The 24,140-nt window shown below is 44.1% G+C and overlaps 1 protein-coding gene across 2 annotated transcripts in view; it reads right to left on the reverse strand.

The window, feature by feature from the left end:
• The window catches only part of UVH6 (RAD3-like DNA-binding helicase protein), a 37,911-nt gene extending 14,547 nt beyond the window's left edge, over positions 1-23,364 (reverse strand). For both annotated transcript variants that reach the window (XR_015263747.1, XM_086784478.1), the window contains exons 1-5: positions 22,335-23,364; positions 18,535-18,617; positions 2,083-2,486; positions 1,702-1,895; positions 1,274-1,454 (exon numbers count right to left, since the gene is read on the reverse strand). Coding sequence is in view for 1 of the 2 variants with exons in the window: in XM_086784478.1 (XP_086640604.1) it covers positions 1,274-1,454; positions 1,702-1,895; positions 2,083-2,486; positions 18,535-18,617; positions 22,335-23,290 (1,818 nt within the window). In the remaining variant the exon portion in view is untranslated. The remainder of the gene's footprint in view (positions 1-1,273; positions 1,455-1,701; positions 1,896-2,082; positions 2,487-18,534; positions 18,618-22,334) is intronic.
• Between the last annotated feature and the right edge of the window lie 776 nt (positions 23,365-24,140).

Below are 24,140 nucleotides of genomic sequence, written 5' to 3' on the forward strand. Positions count from 1 at the left end.
AGAAAGGAAGGGATTTGAGAGGGAATGAGAGGGAATGAAACGAGGAGGGGAGAGGAGAAGAAAGAAGGTGGGTGAGAAAAAATATTGAGAAATGTAAGCCATTTGACCTTTATATAACCTGGACAGGGGTTTGCAGAGGGGAAACACTACGTGTTAGTGGGAAAATGACCAAAACAGGAGAGGGCAAATGGCCGACACACCATTCTAAAAGTAGAAAAACGTTAAAAAAGCCACTCTCGGGCCCAGGGACCCCCAAATTAGCCTGGAGGTGTTTCGACTCTTTCCCATAACTATGTCTAGACTTGAACAGGGAAATCAGTTCAGGGGACCCTAACAACCTTCACCAAGTTCATGAGAGCAGGTGCGTCCTTCATAAGCACAATAGGGGTAGCTTGTGAATAGATACTAAGTAACAGAATCAGGAGGAGATGACGTGTTGACAAGGCATGTATGTGAGTAGCCTAAATGAAGGTACAAGCTAGGGAGAAGAAAGAAGAAGATGAGAGAGAATAGAAAGGAAGGGATTTGAGAGGGATTGAAAGAAGGAAGGGAGAGGAGAAGAAAGAAGGTGGATCAGAAAAAATATTGAGAGATGTAAGCCATTTGACTTTTACATGACCTGAATGAGGTTTGCAGAGGGGAAATGCTAGGTGTTAGTAGGGAAATGACCAAAACAGCAGAGGGGAAATGGCTGACATGCAATATTAAAATGGAAAACCGTTAAAACAGACAAAACACTTTTGGGCCCAGGGACCCCAAATTAGCCTGGAGGTGTTTTGACTATTTCCTATAACTCTGTCTAGACTTGAACAGGGAAATCCGTTCAGGGGACCCTAACAACCCTCACCAAGTTCACGAGAGCAGGTGGGTCCTTCATAAGAGGATTAGGGCACACTTTGAAGTACTACATCCCAGACTGGTCACAATAGGGTAGCTTGTGAATAGATACTAAGTAACAGAATCAGGAGGAGATGAGGTGTTGACAAGGCATGTATGTGAGTACCCAAAATGGGGTTGACTATGCTGCAAGAAAGCGATATACAGATTTGCTAGGGTCTTTAAAGGTAAACCACCACCCCTCCCCCCCATCACAAGTTGAAAGGGAAAAAGAAAAGAAATTTGGAAGGGCAGGGTTTGGATGGGAGAGGTCTACCCTTTTCACTGGCAGTGGTTGTGTAAAAACCCCCAAGTAAAAGCTACGAATAATCTGAGAAAGCTATGATGAGAGAACTTTCTGCTATTGACAGTTAAGGACAAAGATACAACAACTTACCTGCAATATTCCCATTTCATTCCAGCTATTCACGATTCCATCCATGTACGAGTAGCTGACAAAAAAGCAAACCACTCCATCAGGCACAGCAGCCACCATTTCCAGCAATAGCCGCCCATAGTTTCTAACGACACCAGGATCGCTTCGCATATCAAATTTTGTGCTTACAGGAAGCTGGTCACTGCAATATCATGCACAAGACTATGTGAACAACTGTTCTGAAAATTTTTGTAACTTTTGCAAGTGGGGTGGGTGGGTGGGTGAATGTGTGTGTGCACACGTGCACCTGTGAGTGTGTGCATGGGGATGCACACGTGCCGGCATGCACCCTATGCGCACACGCGCGCGCGTGCATGCGTGTGTGTGTGTGTGTGTGTGTGTGTGTGTGTGTGCATACTGCACATGCTAGATAGCTAATATAAGGTCACCTGCCACGTGTGAGAACCATGGGACATAGACAATCTCTTGTCAAAGACATTGTAAAACTCTGAATGATCACCGGATTGAAATTTAGAAGCTTTGGGTATAAATCTATGGGACTCAGCGTCCCCGATGTTATGATCACAGACTGAAAGCGTTCAAATACTGGCTTGATTGCCAGAGATGCATCGAGGCAACTAAGCTGCAAAACCAAAACCAAAAGATATGCATAAGGCACCATCAAGATACTACTTACCATTGCATGCAGTTATCAATAAAGAGAAACAAGATCTATACAAAACCCTTATCCCTTGTACGTGAGAGAAATAAAGAAGGATAAAGATATAAGCTAAAACTAACAAGCAAACAAACATAAAGAAGATACGGACCTGCAAGACCGGATCAGGTATATGCGGCATTCTCTCATCAAAGGGTTCAATAATGATGGAGAAGCCCCGGGTGTATGTGCCCACCAGTGTGGCAAAGTTGCAGACAGTTTGTATGTGCAAAAACTCATCGGTGTCGGTGATCTCTAGTGTAAGCAAGAGAGAATGCAGTCGATCGTAACAAAACTTTAATGCCTTCTGATCTATAAGCGTCTGTGAGTTCAAGGACAGGACAAAAGAAGTTGGCCCCTCACTCTCAACCTTTTCTGTTTGAAGCCTGCTCTTAAGATAGTCCAACAATCTCTTTAAAACATCAAGAAAGTGCTCAGCCCGTCTAATACTTCCAGGAACCGCTTCTTTTAAGATGTCATCGGGTAAAGTAGGGTTTGCAAGCCAGTTATCTGAGGCTGCAGACAGCAGCCACAAGAGTGAGTAACAATAAATTGTCAATGCTGCAAAAACTTAAAAATTTAAGCTTACTAAGTTCAAACAAAAGGAGGAAAAGTAACAAGAACATGCAGAATGGAGCGAAGAAGTGAGACTACAATTCACGATGCTCTCAAAGGTGGCATTCTGGCAGAATAATATATCCACAAGACATGGATGAACTGGAGAAGTCCCCATTTAGAATGACATCACAAGCACTGACGACCTGTCACTGGCATTAGCCCTCACAGGCATGCGCCAGGGCTTCATGAGCACATGTACAGGGTAGACATGGGGAATGGGTTTGTAGAGAATCATCCAATGTTGTGAGCCCTAATCTAAAAAGGAACAAAAGAGGCTATGTGTAGATGCAATTAATGTAACTACCAAAAATGAATGCAAAGTTAACCGACTAGTTGGCAGTATTGTTAGGCGATTGATCCTTCACAAGTAGGATCCCTCTCTCCTCATTCAAAACAGTTTTTACAAGCCTTTGGGAGCACCCAAGAGAGAGAATATCAGGTCAAGAAGACGATTGGTTAGGTTGCGAGAATCAAGTCATCCAGTGTCATTCTCTTTTCTCTCTTCCTATTCTATTATATTTTCAGCTTTGTGCTTCAAAGTAGCTCAAAGAATTATGATTCTGTTGGTATTATTCTAGCAATGGTATCAGAGCTTTCTTTTTATCGACCATGTGACAAAGGTACTAGCAATGGTATCAGAGCTTTCTTTTTATCGACCACGTGACAAAGGTACTAGAGGAGGTATAACCAACTTTCAGCGTTGATTGCGTTAATTTCATACAAGTCATGGTGCATGCTACTTGTACATGTCTTCATGAAGCCATGGCAGATGCATCTGAGGAGTGGTGCATATGACATCCTGTCCAGCTTATTTTGGAACAGGAGAGTGGAATTTTATCATAAATGCTTTGCCTAGATCATCCATGTGATATAACTGCCCCTAGAGTGTTGGCCGACCAGTTAGGCATGGGTTTGGACAACAATTTGGTCAGCCAGGATGACCAGATATGGGCGACAGGGTGTGAACGGGCTGGGCGGTTCAGCCTAGTATGATTCCACGTGTGGGAAAAAGGGAAAAATAATTGATTGTAGAGCTGACCGACCAGCCCTTCCTACCATAAAAGCAGCATTTCATCTATTTGCTATCTCATAATTCGACGAGCTCTTTAGCACATGAGTGTTGCTCTCAAGGCACAGAGTAGCTGGAAACACAACTGCAGCTACTATTTGGGCTAAGGGACTGAAGATCAACCTTTCGAGTATCTTTAGGGAATAGGTTACAATAGGTGTACAGAGACAAGTCATTGTAAATATTCACCATCAAAACAAGTAGAGTAGGATACTTGTACATGCAGAAGTGACATTTCGGCTGTTTCACATACCTATAGAAGTGTCATTTTGGGCTGTCCCCGTAACTACGCCCCAAACACTCTCCTTTAAGTACAAGAGATGCTGGTTGGCCCTACTGGTCTAAGGCTACCCCATGTTGGGTATTTCGGAGTTAGCTCGTGTGAACATCCTCTTGTGAACAGCCCTTATTAGGTTTTGGTCAAAATGTAACTATTTGGCCATCCTAGCTCTATTTCACATGATGAAACCCATGCACCGACACCAAACACGTGGAAGAAGACATGGGGACAAGGTCCACAAGGTTTGATTAAGAAAAAGCACCATTCTTGGTCAAAAAGCAGGAAAAAAGCAAAAAGTCAAACAAGGTTGACCACAAGCCAAGGGCACCATTGGAAAGAGGAGACTAAACTGGACCAAAAAGCTAAAAGCCGCTTTTTCAAAAAGCAGCTCCAGGGCCAAAAAGCAAAGCCCTGAAACTAGAAAAGCAAAACAAAAACTTTTGACTATAGTTATTAAAAAGACCAAAAGCAAAGTAAAAAGCAAAAGCAAAGTAAAAGCATCACTTTTTGGCAATAAGCAAGGCTTCCTCAAGTGTAAAAGAAGCATGAGCCTCTCTTGAGCATCAAGTTGATAAAGAACCTCTTCGAATCGTGGAGATCATCTTCTCCATCACCATCTACTTGATCACAAACCAGTAACCTCCAAGCTCTTTTTCACATGATGGAACTCTTGCCCGGACACATGGACAGGTTGGTGGACGCATGGGAACAGGGTTCTTAAAACTGGCACAGAAAAAAGCACCAATCTTGGTCAAAAAGCAAGAAAAAGTAAAAAGTCAAACAGGGTTGACCGCAAACCAAGGACACCATTGGAAAGAGGAGACTGAGCTGGACCAAAAAGCTAAAAGGCGCTTTCTCAAAAAGCAGTTCTAAGGCCAAAAAGCAAGGCACCAAAAGTTGAGTAATATTTTATTAATAAAAGTAAAGGAGCAAAAGCAAAGGCAAAAAGGAAAAAGCAAAGCATAAAAAGGCAAAGCAAAAGCATAAACAAGCTTTTGGCAAAAAGCAAGGCTCCCCAAGGTATAAAAGAAGCATAAACCCCTCCCTTCTCATCATCCATGGAAGCTTGGAGTTTATCCTCACCTTCATTAACATCCTCATCAAGGACAAGACGTGAAGATCATTGAACAAGGCTACTTCATCGTTAACATCAAGGGGGTGGCCTCCAACGTAGAAGAGAGAAGCTTATCGCCATCTTCATCATCAAGTAACGTGGAGTCGCTTCTACCGCCACCAACCTCCTATCATCTATGCACCGCTTGTGAACTGTTGCTGCAGATCATATCTACCGTTGGAAGATGTGCGCCTTGCCTACCTCCGCTAGCACCTATGCCAGCAGATCCGCCTCCAACTGCTGGACTTCCTATGCCAGCTGCCTGTTGACAGGCTGCGCCACCTTGCACCACCCTGTGCAGCTAGTTGCAGCCCTGAAGCGTCACTTCCTATACTATTGTGCATTGCTATAGCCTGCAACCAACACAGTTTGCAATCATCTTTTCTGCCTGTTAGGTCCATTGTTTGGGCCGCCCCTACCTACAGCGCAGCCAGCCACCAGCAGCTAGCGTGGCCAGCCAACCAGCAACACAACCGGCTAGCCTGCACCAACCAGCCAATCAACACCAGCAGCACTGCCCGCTAGCGACAACCAGCACTTGATCTCCTATAACTGCCGCTCGTCATCGCCAACACTTCTGCCTATCATCCGACTGACGACACCTGAAGTACTACCTCTGTCTCCTACAATTTGGGCATGAAGCATGGAACTTGGATATATAGCTTGGCATGAAGCTTGGGCAAGAAGCATGGAACTTGTACATATAGCTTGGACATGAAAGATTGAACTTAGACTTGATCTAGACCTAGTTTTGGATCCGGATTTGGACCTGGATCTGGACTTGGATTTGATTTGGATCTGGACTTGGATCTGGATTTGATTTGGATCCGGACTTAGATCTGGATTTGGACTTGGATTTTGACTTGGATTTGTTTCTGGACTTGAAAATGGAATTAGACTTGGATATGGACTTGAACTTGGATTTGGATTTGGATATTGGATCCGGTACTAGCCCGGTGAGAGATACTTGTGGGTCATCTCCGTGGTGTGCTCGACATCAGAAATCTCGTGTCTAAACATCAACATCAACTTGGATATCCTACATCGATATATCTTCTTGTTTTGTATTCATTGATTGTATTGATCATGGCCAGTGTGTCCGTGGATTGTTCCTGAATAAATTCTTGAAAGGGCGCGGGGCATGTTCCCCGCTCAGTGTAGTGTACTGTGCAAGATCCCCATTCTCTTTTCCCTCTCTTTATTTCTTTATCTCTTGGACACGTGGTTGAGTCTGTCACTCCATGCCCCGCTGGGCTTACAGAACCAAATCATGGAATTTTTCATCGCTGCCCCGCTGATTTCAGAGCGCCTTCATTGGCCGTAGTGCCACATCATTACATGTCCGTACGACTGCATGGATCTGTACAGCCGTACGGAGCTGTACGGACATGTGCAGAGCTATACGGATAGCAAATTTCAAAAACCCTAAAACTGCTCCAAAAACTGCTTTTTGGAGGTTTTTATTGCTCGAAAACCATTAAAACAGGTTTTATATTAGTTTTCTTGCCAAAGAGAGCTTTTCCACGATTTCCTTCATCGACAAGGCTGTAGGAGTTATGGAGATTATTCATGGGATGAGCAAGTGATACTTGAACTTAAACTTGGATTTGGACTAGAACTTGGATTGGACTTGGATTTGGATTGAAACTAAAACTTGGATCTGGAACTTGGACTTGGATATGAATTTGGACTTGGATTTAGATTTGGATTCATTGGACTTGGATTCATTAGATTTGGATATTGGATTTGGTACTAGCCCGATGAGAGATACTTGTGGGCCATCCCCATGGTGTGCTCGGCATCAGAGATCTTGTGTCTCGACATCGACATCGACTTGGATATCCTATATCGGCATATTTGTTTTGTATTCATTGATTGTATTGATCCTGGCCAATGTGCCTGTGGATTATTCCTAAATAAATTCCTAAAAGGAGGCGTGGCCTGTTCCCCGCTCGGTGTGGTGTATTGTGCGCTTTGCTCCCAAATTCCCTGGTGAGTCTAACCTTCACTGGCTCTCAGAGGCTCTGAGGATGCGGTTAGCACCACCACACAGGGAGAAATACTAACCACACCAGGAAGACCTTCTTGAGCATGGTCAGCAAATACATACTTTGCTCCTGCTTTGCACAAAACTTAAAGAATTCTCTGAATTTAAATTAATAAATTTCAGATTTACACAAATAAGAAAACATGAGGGCACCTGGTACAACAAGTACAATCTGGTACAACAGATACTATTCAGCAAGTACAATCCAAATTCAGCCGGTACAATCCAAATTCAGCACACGTGTGTAATTTCAGCAGCAGGTACCATCAGATTTCAGCGAGTACAGTCCAAATTCAGCACGTGTGTGGAATTCAGCAGCAGGTACAGTCTAGCAAGTACAATCAGGTACAGTCCAACAGTTTTCCCATGTGTGAATTCAGCAAGTACAGTCCAAAACAGATTCCCACGTGTGAATTCAGCAGGTACAGTCCAGTAGGTAAAATCAGGTACAGTCCAGCAGTTTTCCCACGTGTGAATTCAGCAGGTACAGTCCAGCAGGTTCCCATGTGTGAATTCAGCAGGTACAGTCCAGTTTTTCAGCACACGTGTGGCTTTCAACAGGTACAATCCATGTGGGCAGCAGGCGATGAGAAAATGCAGCAAAATCAAGCCTTGAAGAGGTAGGCGATGGAGAGAATGAGGGAGAATAGCAGGCAATGAAGAGAAAATCACAGCCAGCTTCCCACATGTGATTAATTACCATATTAACTCATGCAATAGTTTATCCAAAGGTTTACAAAAGGGTACACAATATGCATGTTCACATGTAATGGACGAAATCTCTCTTTCATGAAACTTGTACAAGAAGTTCCTGTCAGGCACAAAACTGGCGCGACAAAAATATAAAAAATATGTCCTCGTCTTCCTATGGAGTGATAATCCCATAGGTAAGACGCCATCCTAGCCATACATGGGTGGTTCCAACAAGCTCCCGTCCATACAGCACGAAGCAAGTCACACACGGGTGGCACGAAACTCGTTCCCGTCCATGTGACGCAGCACTGGTCACACACACTAATCTGGCTCCCGTCCATGTGACACCAAAAGACTGGCCCGTTCACATGGAACACTGGCCTGGCCCCATGTGAACATGGCACAAATCTAGCCGCTCTATGGAGTGACAATCCCATAGAAGTGGCTCCATAAATGGAGATGGACCAAATTGTGACATTGGACCCTTCAGATCATTGGAGGACACATAATGCCTTCCCTGACAGTTTATTGAAACCATGTACACCTATACCTCCAGAGAAGCCTAATTTGAAGGATCCACCACGAGTGGAAGAACCAGAAGTGATTGTGTTTCATTCTATGAGAAAAAGAGAAAAGACAATGGTCAAAAAGTTCCTCTTGGAATTCGAGAGTTATTCGCTATTGGACACGAAATGGATACCAGATAAGTACTTCAAGGACTATCGACATATACTACGACCTTATGAGGAAATGGTTCATCCACATGTATTTGAAGTACAGATATGGACGTCTTGCGATCAAGACAGATTCAAGAGACAGGAATTGTGCCTCTAGCCCTCTACATTGTATATATATTAGACTGGAATTGATCATTATTCTACTTATATAATGATTATTTGGACATGCTCTGGTTTGGGTGGCAACGATGCCCAATAGCCCAAGGAGTGAGATTGGTATATGAGAGACAACGATGCCAAATGACCCATTGGACAGCAACGATGCCAGAACGAGATTTGTATATGAGAGGCAACGATGCCAGATGGCCCATTGGACGGCAACGATGCCAGATATATTGGACTTCGCAGACGGGCGGTTATTGCGACCAAATGGCCCATATGACTGTATTGGATTTCGTAGTCGGGCGGTCATTGCGACCAAATGACCTAGATGACTGTATTGGATTTCGCAGTCGGATGGTCATTGCAACCAGATGGCCCAAATGATTGTATTGGACTTCGCAGTCGGACAGTCATTGCGACCAAATGGCGCAAGTAACTGTACTGGATTTCATAGTCGGGCAATCAATTTAACCAAATGGCCCAGGTAACTGTGTTGGGGTAAAGGCATTATGCCCACCCTTATAGTGTGTACTAGCCCATAAGTTTTATAGTACATAGTACACTTAGTGAGTTGACTTATCCCCACATGTCTCTCTCTCTCTCTCTCCCTTCTTCTCTGTGTGAGTCTCCCACATGAAACCCTAACTCTCTCCCTTCAACTGGTATCAGAGCCACGGTTGTGTCCGTGTGTGTGCGGGTGTGTGGAGTCGTCTTCATCGCGAAGAAGAAGCTCGGCTATGGAGCCTTGAGCTTGGCACGAGCAGAGGAGATTGCTTGGAGCTTTCTGGTGCTCAGCAAGGAGCACGTGCGCTGCAAGACAGTGAGAGGGAGAACTTGCTGACGTACAGCTGTGGGTGAAGCGAAGGCTTTTACGACTTGTAGATCGTCACACGAGCCGGCAAGGACGGTGCGGTGAACGTGGAGAGCACCCGTAGCGCGAGCACCCATAGCGCGAAGGGGAGGCAGGCGAGCGAAGAGGAAGGGCAGCGGCGCCTCACCAGCGCGCGCAGGTGGAGGAGTCGGGTGCCATGCGGGAGAGGCTCCGTTCCAATCAGTAGCTCCTGCAAGATTGTGGCGGGCTCTGTGGACCAGGACGGGCAGTCCTTGGACGATTACCAGCAGGCGGTCGCCTGGCAAGAATAGGGCATTTCTCGCCCAGCCTCCTCGGCTGCATCCAGTATGTAAGTGTCGCCCGGCACATCCAACACCGACTCCCCAGCCGGGGTCTTGAAGGTCACCTTGTACGCCTGCACCTTTCCCATGCTGCTGCCCACAGGCTTCAGCCCGAAGGCCAGATTCACATTGGAGAAAGGCTTGGCCACAGAGACGCCGCCGGCCAGTCTTCCATTCAAAGCCACAGTTGCGAATGAGGTGGACGCACAGACAGCTTGGGCGGCCATAGCTAGAAAACTAGGAGGAGGCAGCGGCAGAATCTAGACTCAAGCTCGTCTGGCGACATCTACTGCACCAATACAACAGTTTTTAGACAGCAGCAGCAACAACTTCTTCACGAGTCAGCAAATACGAAGCACCCCCCCCCCCTTTTCCTGCAACAGAAATCAGAAATTGTCTGAGGTATTTTGCTTCAATTTTTTGGGATTTTACATGTCCTTTTTCATCAATTGAGTAGGTACAGGTCCAGATGGCTCAGATTTTGAGCAAAATTGGCAAATTTGGGTGACATTGGTCACATTCCGGGTCAATTTGAAGGAAATTGGGTGTCAACATTTGGGGCTTTTGATGTAATTGTGCCATTGGGCATTCATACATGCTGTATGATGTGAGCAATTTCACATTCAGGCCAAAATTGCAAGAAATTGGAGTGCAAATCAAAGGGCTTTTGTGCCAATTGGGTTGATTTGCATGCAGGGACTGGCATTTGATGCTTTGGGCAATGTGTTGATGCCTGTCAAGCACTCAATGTGCCAGTAAATCAAGGGGCTTTTATGTATTGGATGTATATGTGGCCAGGGGGAAGCATTGTGAAGACTCTGGATGCCTTCATGTGCATTAATGTACCATTCATGATCAGAAATTGATCTTGAATCAAGGGGCTTTTCAAGATTTTGTGCTTGTTAAGCTTGGCAAAGCAACAGGGAAGACTTTTATGCCTTGAACCCTCAGAAATCCACTTGCAGTCAAGGGGCTTTTGCCTAATTTCTGTCCGGGACTGTTGTATGCAGTGGTGGGGACTGTTAAGGTCTGATTTTCACTCATTTGGACAGCCAGGAGAGCATTTATTGCTACTGTACTTGCTGGTACAGATTTGGTACAACTTTGTACAAGTTTTGGCATGGTTGTACATTGATTTGAGTGAGGAAAAGGCTCATTTTCAGTTGCTGTACTTGCCGGTACAGATTTGGTACATCATTGGTGAGCACTTAGTACTGTTGTACAGTACTTTGGAAGGGGAAAAGAGCACATCTAAGGTGCTGTCATAAATCTGCAGCAACCAGATTTTGGTGATTTTATCACATTCAGTGGAAGGAGAGTTGCATTCGTGCTTCCGCAGTGGGAGATAAACTTTGGGAGAACAACTGTGAGCACTTTGTGTGCTTTGGTGCAGTGTTTGCACATCTTGCAGGGAGTCAGGCATTGACTGTGTCAAAGGTTGCATATTGCTATGGCAACCACAGGTGAGAGCTCTTCATTGCTTCACATCAAGAAGCTTGAAGGCTCACATAACTATGACATTTGGCAAGCCCAGTGCTATAATGTGTTGCTCCAGAAGAAGCTGCACAAGCCCATCAAAGAAAGGGGTGTAATGCCTGCTTCTCTGACTGCTGAAGAATGGGAAGATATGGATGAGCTGGCAAGATCCACCATCATGTTGTCTGTGTCAGACACTTTACTTTTCAGCATACGTGAAGAGAAGACAGCTTGGGATCCATACACCTCAGGATAAAAGATGTGCCAATCTTCACTCCTCGCTTTAAGGCAAAGTTTCAACTTTCTAAGAGCTTCAAAATCGATTTCCTTCACCTTCACTACAACATATCCCCTCCATCAACACGGGCAATGATGTCTGTGTCTTTAAGTCGCTCCAAGAGGCGAAGATTGACATTTACATGTACCAACCTATCAAGCTAAGATATGTTGAACCTATAACAAATTCAAATTGTTAGCTAGTTGATGTGTAACCACATGTGATGTCCAAAATTGTGATTAAATTTTATTTTTTACCTACTTTTTTTCTTGGTATGTATATCGACACATATACTCTATATGCGCTTAACGGCTCCACACGTACACGCCAGAGAGAGAACTCGAAGAGCCAATGCTTGCAAAGTGGAAGAGAGATATCCATTTATTTCCCACCACAATACAACGAACCTCCGCTGCTCCGGTCTCATGGCCACATCTCACATGAACTGATCTCGATTATAAATGTAGAGGATAGACATCTCTTTAATCCTACAAGATGGCATTGCTAGTTAGTTATTGTAAGAATGCAAGATGGCTTAAAGGTAAAAGAAGCGTAAGTTATTACAAGAATGCGACATGCTTACTTTGCTTGCTCTCCTAAGAGCAAAAATCCTATCCATATAAGATGTCCCATCACTCACAAGAATGCAGTCGGACCAATGTTGCTGATCCTTGTGTAAAGGATACAACATGTAAGAAACCATGTAAATTGGTTTATTAAACCAATTTCATCTCTCAGTCCAAATCCGCCATACATCATCCACCCTTCTCCGGAGGCAAGGAAAAATGGAGAAGTGCTCATATTTCCGTAAACTTTGATGGTGAATCGTCGTTGGTAAGAAAGACACCTTCCGGAACATGAGTGCACCCATGTGTTCCTTGTGACTTTTCCCATGTGTAATGTAATGTGCCTTCACATGGATTGCAGCTCCTCTTTGAACTTCTCCACAAAACTTGCAAACCACACATTTGCGCCAAATGTCCCATACTTGTGAATGAGCACCGAATCCCCCCAAATGTCATGCGTATTAAGGTATTTGCGAGGAGCCATGGTGAAAAAGGCTTGGGACTTGCAATTGAAGGCTAAAAATTTGGGAGAAAATCTGAAATTTCAGAAATTGAGCATGAAAAACTCCCAAATTTATGAGAGATTGGGGGAGATAACGTGATTAGAGACTACTGGAGATCAAATAAATGATTTTCGGAGGGGTTTCACTCTTAGTTTTTTGGTATTTTCAAAATTTGGGCAAGAAAAAGAGAGGAGGAGAGGAGGAAAGAAATAAGTTGGAAGGGAAGAGGAGAAAAGGGAAGGAGGTGAGAACTTAGCAGGAGAGAAAGAAGGAGTGGAGGGCAACTGTCGTGTGAAGCTCCAATTCGTCAATTTTGACCAAAAAGCAAAAAAACCCCAATTTTTAGGGTTGCAAAGGCTTCAATTTGGAACTAATGGTTCAATTTTGAAGAGAGTCTCAAGAATTAAGGATTATAGAAGCTTTAATTAGACAATTTTGCCCTAAAAATGAAAAGCCTAATTTTTTCAAGTTGTTGAAGTTTTAATGTTGATGCAAAGAGCTGATTTTCACAAAAGCCCTAATTTTTGTGAAATGTAGATACCTTTAATTTGATGATTTTCTGCATGTGATTACAGTCAATCAAGACGAGAATAGAGACCAATAGGTGAAAATGGGTAGGTTGTAATGGCCACGTGGCTCAACAACACAAAGCACGTGGGCGGCAAGACAGTGGGAGAGGGAGACGAGCACGATGTGGTTGTGAGCGCACTGTTAAATTAAGGTGGGCAGCATGCCATGACATGGCTAAAGGATTAAGGAAACAAGGTTGACTGATAAGCGACTATGAACCGGGAGGTTTGGGCGAAGGAATTGTCGAAGGCTCGGAGGCAAGGAGACGCTCAGCCAATGTACACCCGGGACATTGTTCCCCCAGTTGTGCCCAACCGATGGCAAAGCAAGGCACTGCCAAAGTGGGGTGGCGTTAGTGCCCGAGTGTGCGCCCTCACTGGTGTGTGGCTGAAGGGCGGCGCTAAGAGATGCAACAAGATCACATGAAGGGAATACTTGGACTATACAATGTTCCCAACACACAAGTGACGCACACATGGCGACAATTGGACGAGTTGGAGTGATGCGAGCAAGGAACCTGGCTCTAATACCAAATGAAGGTCCAAGGTTTGCAAGACCAGAGGGAACAGCTATGGAGGGTGGAAGCGCTCCATGATGTGTGTGCAGAGGAATGGAGAGAAAGAAAGAAAGAAAGAAAGAAAGAAAGTTGTATTAACGTCTTCAAAAGGCCAAAATGACCTATGAGACCAAAAGGTTACATCATATCCATGAGGTACATCATCCTGGGTACAAAAGAGAGAGAGAGAGAGAGAAACAAAAATATGCTAGAGAGAGAGCATAGATTGCACGACTCAATAGAGATTTGATTGATTGATGATGAAGTACAAGCCTTGAGTTATATATATACGCCTTTCCCAGTACCAAACCATTTGACCTTATTTAATGCATGCTTATCCACTCCCTAAGAGGTGGTTCACACGCAACTACACATGAACACAGTAACAACCTTTTAAGGGACTGTTCACACAAGGTTTACACACATACAAGCTCCAACTTATGCCAACAGAGGAGAGGTGGACTGTGGATGAGAAGAGAGAAAGAGGAGAAGAAAAGAGGAAGAGGAGGGAAGAGGAGTGGAGGAGAAGAAGAAAAGGAGGGAAGAGGAAGAGTAGAGGAGGAGAAGAGGAGAAGCGGGATGCAATAGGGAGCCGCAAGTGTGAACCGTGAGATGCGCGAAGTGGCAGCGGCAACAAATAGAGGCACAAACAATGGCCAAAAATCAATTTTGCACCAAAAAAAACCTTGCGCTCGTTTTTTTGACCTTACTTGACATTTGGGCGAATCATCGTTTCGATGGAGAGGTTTCATTTTGTTTCACAAACGTTTCGTGCCGTTTTGAGAGGGCGAAACGCGTTTTTATGTAACTATGATACAGATTTGGTGCAACATTTCTGAGGAGTATTGTTTTTGGTTCTAGTTTCTTCCTTCAAAGTGCATTGGACAACAATGTAAGCAGTTTTTGTGTTCCATATGAGCTAATGCATTAGTGATCGGAGTTAGGATAGCAACGTCTTTCTCGACCATTCTCTAGAGTATTCTTTTCATGGGCTACTAGAGGATACTCGGTGGTTTGCCGTGTTTTTTCATGGACGGTTAGATAGACGGAAAGTGCTTGATCCGATGGAAGTTCGTCATCTACAAGCTTCTTTGCAAGTCTGTGCTGATGCGGTGAGAGAAAAATGTGAGCCTTCATAGTGGATGCAAAGAGGTCTCGCAGTGTAACGGGTTTTCGGGTATCTTGGATGAGCTTTGTTTGGATCTTTTCCTTTTATGGAAGGGCACTTTATATGGACGCCATGTAGTTGAGGACAGCTACAATGCAAGTAGGGGAGAATGTGACATACCTACAAGTATGCAGGGCAAAGCCAGACGTTAGATAGCAGTGGACCTGTACAGTCGGACAACAGGTGACACGTGGTAGTGATGACATGGTAGTGACGTGGCAACCAGGTACAACTGGCTGACAACAATACTATTGGCCAACTAGGAGCATTGATACATATATATACATGGGTAGCCAAATGATCATATTCATCTTCTTTCCTCAGTGTTGGACTTCATAGAGTGTTTCTCTGTAGGCGAAGTGCTAGCCACAAGTGTGCTATAGGTCACAGGGTTGTGATTTGACGTCTTCATTCTTAGCCCAAAGGAACTTTCTGACCTCTTTCTTTCATCTTTTTCTCACAGAATGAAACACAATCTATTCTGGTTGCAAAATCTCTTCTTGCCCTTCCACCTTTAGTGGATCCTCCAATACAAGCTCCTCTGGGGGAGGTCCCGTACATGGTTTCAATAAACTCATGGAAGGCATTATGTATCCTCCAGTGTTCTAAAAGGCCCAACCTATAGCATTTTGGTCCAACCTATACCATACATCATTGATCTTCTTTGTAATATGAAAGGGTCCATAATACCTGGGAGCAAGCTTGGATCCTTCACTTTAGACTTCCGAAGTCTTGCTTTCTCGAATCTCAACGAGATCCAATTCCCTTCTTCAAATGAGACCTTCCTTCTATGCTTGGCTTGAGATGTCTCAATAGCCTTTCGAACCTGTGCAAAAGTTGCATCCAAGTCTCAAACAAACTCATACACATGGAAGATCTGTTCCATGGTTCTAAGCACGGGCAACAACCATGGTTTGCCATAGATAATCTCAAAGGGAGCTTTGCATGTCGATGAATGAATGGTGTTATTATAAGCATACTCAACCAAAGGCAAATACTTCTCCTTCGCTTCAAGAGCATAACACTTTAGCATATTCAAAATGGTGAGGTTTGCGATCTCACTTTGTCCAGCGGTTTGAGGATGATAAGCCGAAGAGAAATTCAACTTTGTCCCCATATTGTCGAAAAGAGCTCTCCAAAAGAAACTGGTAGTCGAAGAATCTCTATCCCCCACAATGGACTTGGTACTTGAAAATCTACTAAATAAACAATCTCGCTATATGCTCTGTGCGAATGGTCTTCTTCACTGAAATGAAGTGGGCTTGCTTACTGAATCTATCAATAATAGTCCATATACCATCATTCCTCTTTCCTGACTTTGGCAATCCAAATATAAAATCCATAGCAATACTTTTCCATGAAACATTCGGCACCGACAATAGTTGCAATATTCCTGTTGGTTTTTGTCGATCAAACTTGACCTGACAACAAACCAAACATTCTCGAATATCTAGCTCAATGTCCTTTCTCATGATATGCCAATAGAAGTAGCTCTCCGAAGCTTGAGTTGTAGTCAAGATGCTTCCATGTCCCATGTACGGTGGAGCATGGCATTCTTCCATCACTTTTGGCCTCAAATCCTTTGTCACACATAAACGGGTTTGCATCATAAGAAAACCCTCCTTCATGACATAGAAGATCACCAAATCTCCATTCTACAATCTGTTCCAAATATCTTTGAAATCCTCATCGGTAGCATGAAGATCTTTCATCAAAGTGAAATCCATATGATAACCCATAGAAACCGCATGGCTCATGGGTCTCCAAGATAATGCATCGGCTACCTTGTTGTCTTTTCCATGAGTATGTATAATTTGGAAATGAAATTAGGCCAAATAACTAGCCCATCTTATATGCTTTTTGAATATCTTAGGTTGTGACATGAAGTACCTAAGACTTTGGTGATCCATCTTGATAACAAACTCAACACCCATGCTTCCAAATCTTCAATGCATGCATGATAGCCATCAACTCTTTCTCATGCGTGGGTGCGGTTGAAGTCTTCGACTTTCATAGGCCACAGCATGGCCCTCTTGGTTCAAGACTACTCCAATGCAATCTCCTGACACGTCACATACAACCACAAAAGGCTTTGACAAATCTGGAATAATCAACACCAATCCTTTGCTAACATAAAACTTCAATGCTTCAAAGGATTCTTTTTCAACTTTAGTCCACCGAAATCCCACCGCTTTCTTTGTCAAATCATGCAATGGACTGGCCACCACTGCAAACCACTTAATAAACTTCCTGGCATGATGTCAATCTGATGATCTTCTAGTCTCTTGCTTGGCTTCTTGCTTTGGCTTGTCGAGACATTTTACAGCCATATGTCCCTTCTTTCCACATTGAAAACGTGCAAAAAGAATGGGATGAGGTAAAGCAGAAAGTTGGTGAGAATGTGGCAACTTATCTTAACAACTTTTCAGCTGTTTCATTGAAGTTTACTTCTTATAACCCTATTCCACCGCTAATGGAAATGCGTAAGTTTGTGAATGAATTTCAATCTAAGCTTATGCAAGCAGTGTATATGGCTGGTCCGAAATCATTGGAGGAAGCCCAAGACAGCTTTACAAGCCGAGGCTTTATACATGCCTTGGATAGTGGGCAAGACAAAGCATGATGACCGAGATCCATCTCAAAAGAATAAGTTTAAAGGCAGATCCCAATCAAGAACCGAGCCTCAAGAGAAGGAGGATAGGAGTGGGGACAAACCTCCACTCTTTCAAAGGAAATTGTCCCACAAGCAACTTGAGGATTATGTATTATGCCACACAGAGGTTGAGATGGAGGAGCATTACATATGCCATTGCCCAGTATACTATGAAATCCGCAAAAGGTTTCACTAACAGTTTCGTGGGGGATTTGGTCCACTCTCTAGGATCATTGACTTCCTGGACCAGCGTTGCCTAGGCCTCTTCCTGCTTGAGCTCAGTAGACACAGGGACACTTTCTTGAGAGAGATTCGGCCCTAGCCACCCCGCCCCCTCCCTCACCTACCAACCATCACTAGGGACCCAGGAGGCAGAGGATACAGATACAGTGGATCTTGTGGAGCCACCTCGAGCTGCCCCGGACCTACCTCGCCCGAGAGGAGTTACCTCAGACCGGGCCCCCCGACTGTCGACCACGATCCCCTCATCAGCTCCAAATCCAAGACATGCTCCACCGCCATCGAGCTACCTTTCCACGTGACATAGCTGAGGGAGACCTCTCGGCCATACTCATTAGCCCCATGCTTGATATTTTGGAGAGTGGTATACCATCTACTGATGCTGCTCTCATGTTTCTATGTTCCTAGTATTCCATGATGAGTTTCCATGGACAGTTTTGTACCATCCCAATGAGATAGCTACGTTTATGTTTTGTTTTTGTTTTATTTTCCATTCCATGATATGTCATAGACATTATTGTATTACTTTGATCTCATAGGCCCATTGGGTCTTTAGTAGACACTTAATATATCTTCTCTCTCTCTCTCTTTCTCTCTCTCTCTCTCTCTCTCTCTCTCTCTCTCTCTCTCTCTCTCTCTCTCTCACACACACACACACACATAGAGCCCCCCAAAAAAAACACAAACACAACTTCCAAAAAGAGACGTCTTATTGCTCATACCATGTAAATTCCCTTGTTGTGCCAAGCCTTCCACCAGCCTGTTATATTCTTGACGCAACCGATTGGCATCCGTTGCCTTGAACCTTAGCAATCATCCATGCAACCCATAATTTGCTTCAATAAGCCGCATAAACAACAAGATACATCCTTCACATCAGCACTACCAACAAGCACGTGCAGCGTATGAATAACAGCATTTATTTCACCACTAGATAAAAGCAATCACACTGAAAAGGAAACATAGTAACAAAAAAATTGTGTTTTGTTGAAACAAAACATCTAAAACATTTCTAGGATGAAATGTTTCAAAACATGGACCAAACCTCTCACCGAGACACATTTCATTCCAAAAAAGTCAAAAAAATCCAAAAAAAAAACTTTTTTTAAGAACCCTTTATGTATGAATTAAGCCTTATTTTATCTCTCTTTCGGGCCCCAATTGTTCTGGAGTATGCCTCCATGTATAGCCCCAATTTCACTCCATATATATATATATATATTTATTTATTTATTTATTTATTTATTTATTTATTTTTTTTTATTTTTTTTTTATTTTTATTTTTTTTTTTTATTTTTTTATTTTTTTTTTGGGGTGGGGGGAGGGGGGAGGGGTGTGTGTGTGGATTTTCAAAAAAATAGATCTTTTTTCAGAAACCCTTTGTGAATGGATTAATCCCTATTTTATCTCTCTTTCGGCCCCCAATTGGTCTTGGGTATGCGTCCATGTATATATCCCAATAGCTTCCACTCTTATTTACACCCAAATTTTGGTTATTTAGTTTACCTCTTCTTCTTCCTTTTCTCTATCTTCGCACCTTTCTCCTCTTCTCATCTTCACCCTTTCCTTCCTTTCTTTGCTTGCCCACCAGCACTTCTTCCCGGTATGGCTTGCTTGCCCCCGCTATTGGCCTTGCGACTATGCTAGGTCCCCCTCCCCCTCTTCATTGACGACTACCCCATAGTTTCGAGTCCAGTGACCCTTCTATCTTTTACTTTTTCCACCCCCTATTTTATCCCGGCTACTTGCAACGCACCTTTCTCTCTCTCTACCCACCACAACACCCATGGGAAGTGTTGCATATGGTGACTACTTTCCCCCTAACACGCAATAACAGGAGAAATGGACATGGAAAAATGGAGTTGATACAGAGACTCAAAAGTCATGTGGCGGAGAACCTGAAGCATGTGCTGGCCCCAATGATACAAGAGAGTATAGTGACAGTTACGGATATCTTCTTACAGAAAGAAGAGGAAATTTCATGTCTCAAAAAGAACTCCAGGAACACGTGGAAGAGGTTGCAGCTAAATGTAGGGCAGCATGGGTTTCGGAGTTAGGGAAGCTCCGCGCGGAGTTTTCACAGCTTCAGAGTTCCCTTGCAGAGAATGTAAATGAAGATGGGGAAGTATTTGCATGGGATGCCTTGGCACTGGAATTACAGCAGTTTTTAGAGGCCAATACAAGGATTCAAGAAGACCTGGAACAAGCCAAAGAAGTGCCACACTCGCTCAAGAGGTTTGACATGCTTCTTTTGGCTTGACCTACGTAGAGCACTTCAGAAGAAAGTACATCTGCAAGGTACTTCACTTTGCCATCCTGCATAGACAATGGCACATCGCCAACATGGGCAATTGGATGAGCAGTGTCATCCCTTGTTTCCACAAAACCTGGTCTTTCAAGGTTTTTCATCTCCTTGAACCACTCCCCATGACTTGTCATGTGGTTCGAAGCACCTGAATCAACGTATCATACATCATCTTTATGTGCTGCTTCAACATTTTTAGACATGGCATTATTAACAACATGCTGCATAACAAACAACCTTTCATTATCCTCATTGTTTCTGCTCGAGGATGCATAGTTGTTTTGCTGCAATTTCCCATTTTGCATGTCAGCCTGCTTCTAATAACAATCTGCCTGCACATGTCCAGGCTTACCACAATAAAAGCATCCACGTGTATCATTATACTGCCTTTGCCAATTTCCACGACCTCTTTGACTCCCCTGCCTCTGAATTGGCAGTAGGGTTGAGGTTAAGAAACCAGCATTTCCAATTAGGGTTAGGGTTGCCAGTTAGGATTAGGGTTGGGGTCATACAAGATGAGGAGAGTCGATTTATGTGGATGCTAAGCTAGGCCTGGCTTTCAAATTTTGCATATTGCAGTGTGTCACTTCCCACCCGAGACATCTAGCTTCGCACAGTACTACAGGATGGACAGCCATATGTCCTTTGTTTGCAAACATTGCAGCATCCTCCTGCTACAAGACTTTAATGCATGTGCCATGAACAGCCGAGATGCAGATGCATATGTATGATTTCCATGAAAATTCAATCATGCTTTCAGAGATAGACCTTAGAGAGATGGGGCTACAGCAATCCTCTCAAGACGCAAGATATATTACCGCATATGGCATCTGTTTTCTAGACATGGGGGCTACACATGAGCTACTTTTACATCGAGATGTGCTTTGTCATCAGAAGAGTCTGCTACTGCATTGCCTGCATCTTTCTTTTTCTCTTTTGCAATCTGCTCTCTACATTCATTGATGTAGTGACCAGGGCTTATGGCAGTAGTGACATTTGGCCTTCTTTTTAGGCTTGTTTGCATCCCCTTTGTTAGACTTTTCACCACCAGAAGAGGGTTGTCCATGACCAGCCTTACTAGATTGTTGTCCCCCATGCTTAAAGCTCTTTGCTTTATCCTTATCCTTGGTTGTAAATGCCTTGTACCCCTGAGCCAAGAGCTAAGGTTCCACTTCTACAAGTCCTTGCCAGTCAACAGGGACCCTCGGCAAGACTACCCATGATCGGCCATGCCCATGGCAAGAGTAAGCCTCTTGGTCTAGGTTCCACTTCTACAAGTCCTTGCCAGTCAACAGGGACCCTCGGCAAGACTACCCATGATCGGCCATGCCCATGGCAAGAGTAAGCCTCTTGGTCTAGGTCTAGACCACACTGAATCTAATGAATCAATAATAACCCAAGGCGCACTTATATAGTGCTTGTTGCTATTATAAATAACAATCCAGTAATAAATTGCCTATAAAATCTTGGATTTATTAAATATGAGCCTTAGCCACCTGAATCCGCCAACTTTTCCTAATCGCAAGGCTTCCCTAACCCTACTAAATTAGTCCCTAATCCCAAGGGTTAGCATTAGGTACGTCACACACACACACACACACACACATCTTATGAGAGTCAAATGCTCCCGACCTCAGGATCTTGCCCCTCCACTCATCAACAGCTAGCTACAAGTCCATGATATCCTTCAACGACATGGAGAGCTCCCATCACAACAAAAACCTCGGACCATTCAGAGGGAATGCGCAATCGATGATGTGTGGATACTGTGCTTGTGAGTGCTTTCTACACTACACTATGGACTAAAGATGGTGTGAATGATCTAAATTGTGCAAAAGTAGCAGATGAGAACATATATAACTAGATGAATCCAAGAACACGTGCATGTTATATACTCATGGTAGTAAACCCACAAGACTATATTCCATTATGCATAGTATGGAGGACTAGATACTACAACATCCCCACTAACGTCATCAGTGCCCAATAGTGGGTGTAGAACTCTGTATCAAGATATGCTCTCTCACACACACACACTCCACGCACGCACACACACACATAAGAGCATATATTCACACAAAGCCCTTCGTACTGAGTTTCTCTCAAACCTCCGGATTGATCAACCCTTCCACACACACACACACACATACACACAAGACTAATGGATGAAGCACCATTACACACACATATATATAGGTCAGCTTCGATGGTACTTACTTCTGTATGGTCTGAGAGATTTTATTGAGATTCCTCGTTGCCCCATCAACCGTCTGCTGTCGGATATTGACACTGAGTGCCTCGATGCATACGTTATCTATGTTATGTGCTTCATCAAAGACGACAACACACTCCTTTTCCATCTCCCGCGAGATGATGCCTGAGACCTTGGGGTCCAGGAGGTACTGGTAGTTGTAGACCACCACGTTAGCAAACTGGATCATATGTCTGGCAAGGAAGTATGGGCACCATCCTTTCTCTTTGCCATAGCTTCTGAGATCTTGGAGGGTGTATACCCCAGAGGGAAGAAGGGCTTCAGCCCCCTTTTTCTCATACTCTTCATAAAAGGGGCAGAGTTCAATATCTGGATTATCAACTGCATAGGCTCTGACCCAAGAGGCAGTGAGTTTTCTGCATCCTGCATCCACAGATTCTCTAGAACCTTCTGAGCTGACCTGCGGGTGGATGCAGAGGTTCTTTCTGGAGCTGAGGCCAAGGGCAAGTATTCTAGCAGCCTTGCCAAGCTCTTTCTCTTGGTAAGCTTGGAGGGTTCTGAGTTCATCTAGAACCTTCTCCATCTCATGGACTGTGCGGGTGCAGTAGATGAGCTTACCTGATGGGTGTGCAAGCTGGTAACTGGTGATGAGGGAGAGGAGGGTTATGGTCTTGCCTGTGCCTGTAGGCATCTCCAGCAGGCAGTGACCCTTGGCATCCAGCGCCCTCTTCAGCTCCAGCATATACTGATGCTGCTCAGGGTAAATGTACTCATAGGGGAAGTAGACTGTGAGATCTTCGATCTTGAACTTCATGGCGATGGTGATGAAGAAGACAATGAAGTGCCGTTGAGGCAATGAGGTGTATAGTACCGGCCGCCAATCACGTAAATGATATATGGTTATGTAAGAAATCCCCCTAAGATAATAGCACAGAGCACTGGCTAAGGTATTGATGGTCATGTAAGAAATCCCCCTACCATGATAACACTGATATAAACCTCGAGAGATTGGGGGCACTGGCTCAGGTATTGCTGGTTATGTAAGAAATCCCCCTAACATAATAACACTTATATAAACCTCCAGAGATGGGGGTAGTGATGGTTAGGTATTGATGGTTATGTAATAAATCTCCCTAACATAATAACACTGATATAAACCTCCAGAGATGGGGGTAGTGATAGTTATGTAAGCGTGTTTACAATCAGATGGTATAATAACACCAATCTATACTATATATAACAGGGGAAGCTTTTTTGTGCCACGTGTCAAACTTTTTTGCCCTCTGCAGCATTAAGGGTCCATCCGGTTGTCAGATTTGCATGTTGTGCCGCTGCATAGTAGTCCTGCAACAACCGCCGCCCTCATCGAATGTTACAGACCTCCATGCTCCATGGAATGTTGCAGTCGCCGCCCTCTACATCTACATCCAGGTAATTACACTCCCATCACCCTCTGCCAGCCCCGCCGCCGCCGCCGCCGCCCTCTTCATGCAAATTGCATGCAACCCGCTAGAGCCCTCCTCCTTCCTCCTCCTTTGAATTTACACTCCTCACATGCACCACTCCTCTAGGATCTCTTGCACTCGCTGGTAAACTTCCCTCTATCACTCTCTCAGTCGTTGCTTTCTGTATTGTTGTTCTAATTTTCGTATGTTTGTTTGTTCTACAGGCAACTATCGCTAGAGTGCCTTCTACTGGTGAGCCTCCTCGCTGCACAGAGCCACTGACGGTGAGCGCCGAGACTGCCGTCAACCACCTTTCGCCTCCCCCAAAACCATCGGTGAGCCTCCTGACATTTTTTCCTTTTACTG

Source organism: Cibotium barometz, chromosome 47, assembly GCF_041138505.1.
Source record: "Cibotium barometz isolate CiBa-2024 chromosome 47, ASM4113850v1, whole genome shotgun sequence".
Taxonomy (NCBI): domain Eukaryota; kingdom Viridiplantae; phylum Streptophyta; class Polypodiopsida; order Cyatheales; family Cibotiaceae; genus Cibotium; species Cibotium barometz.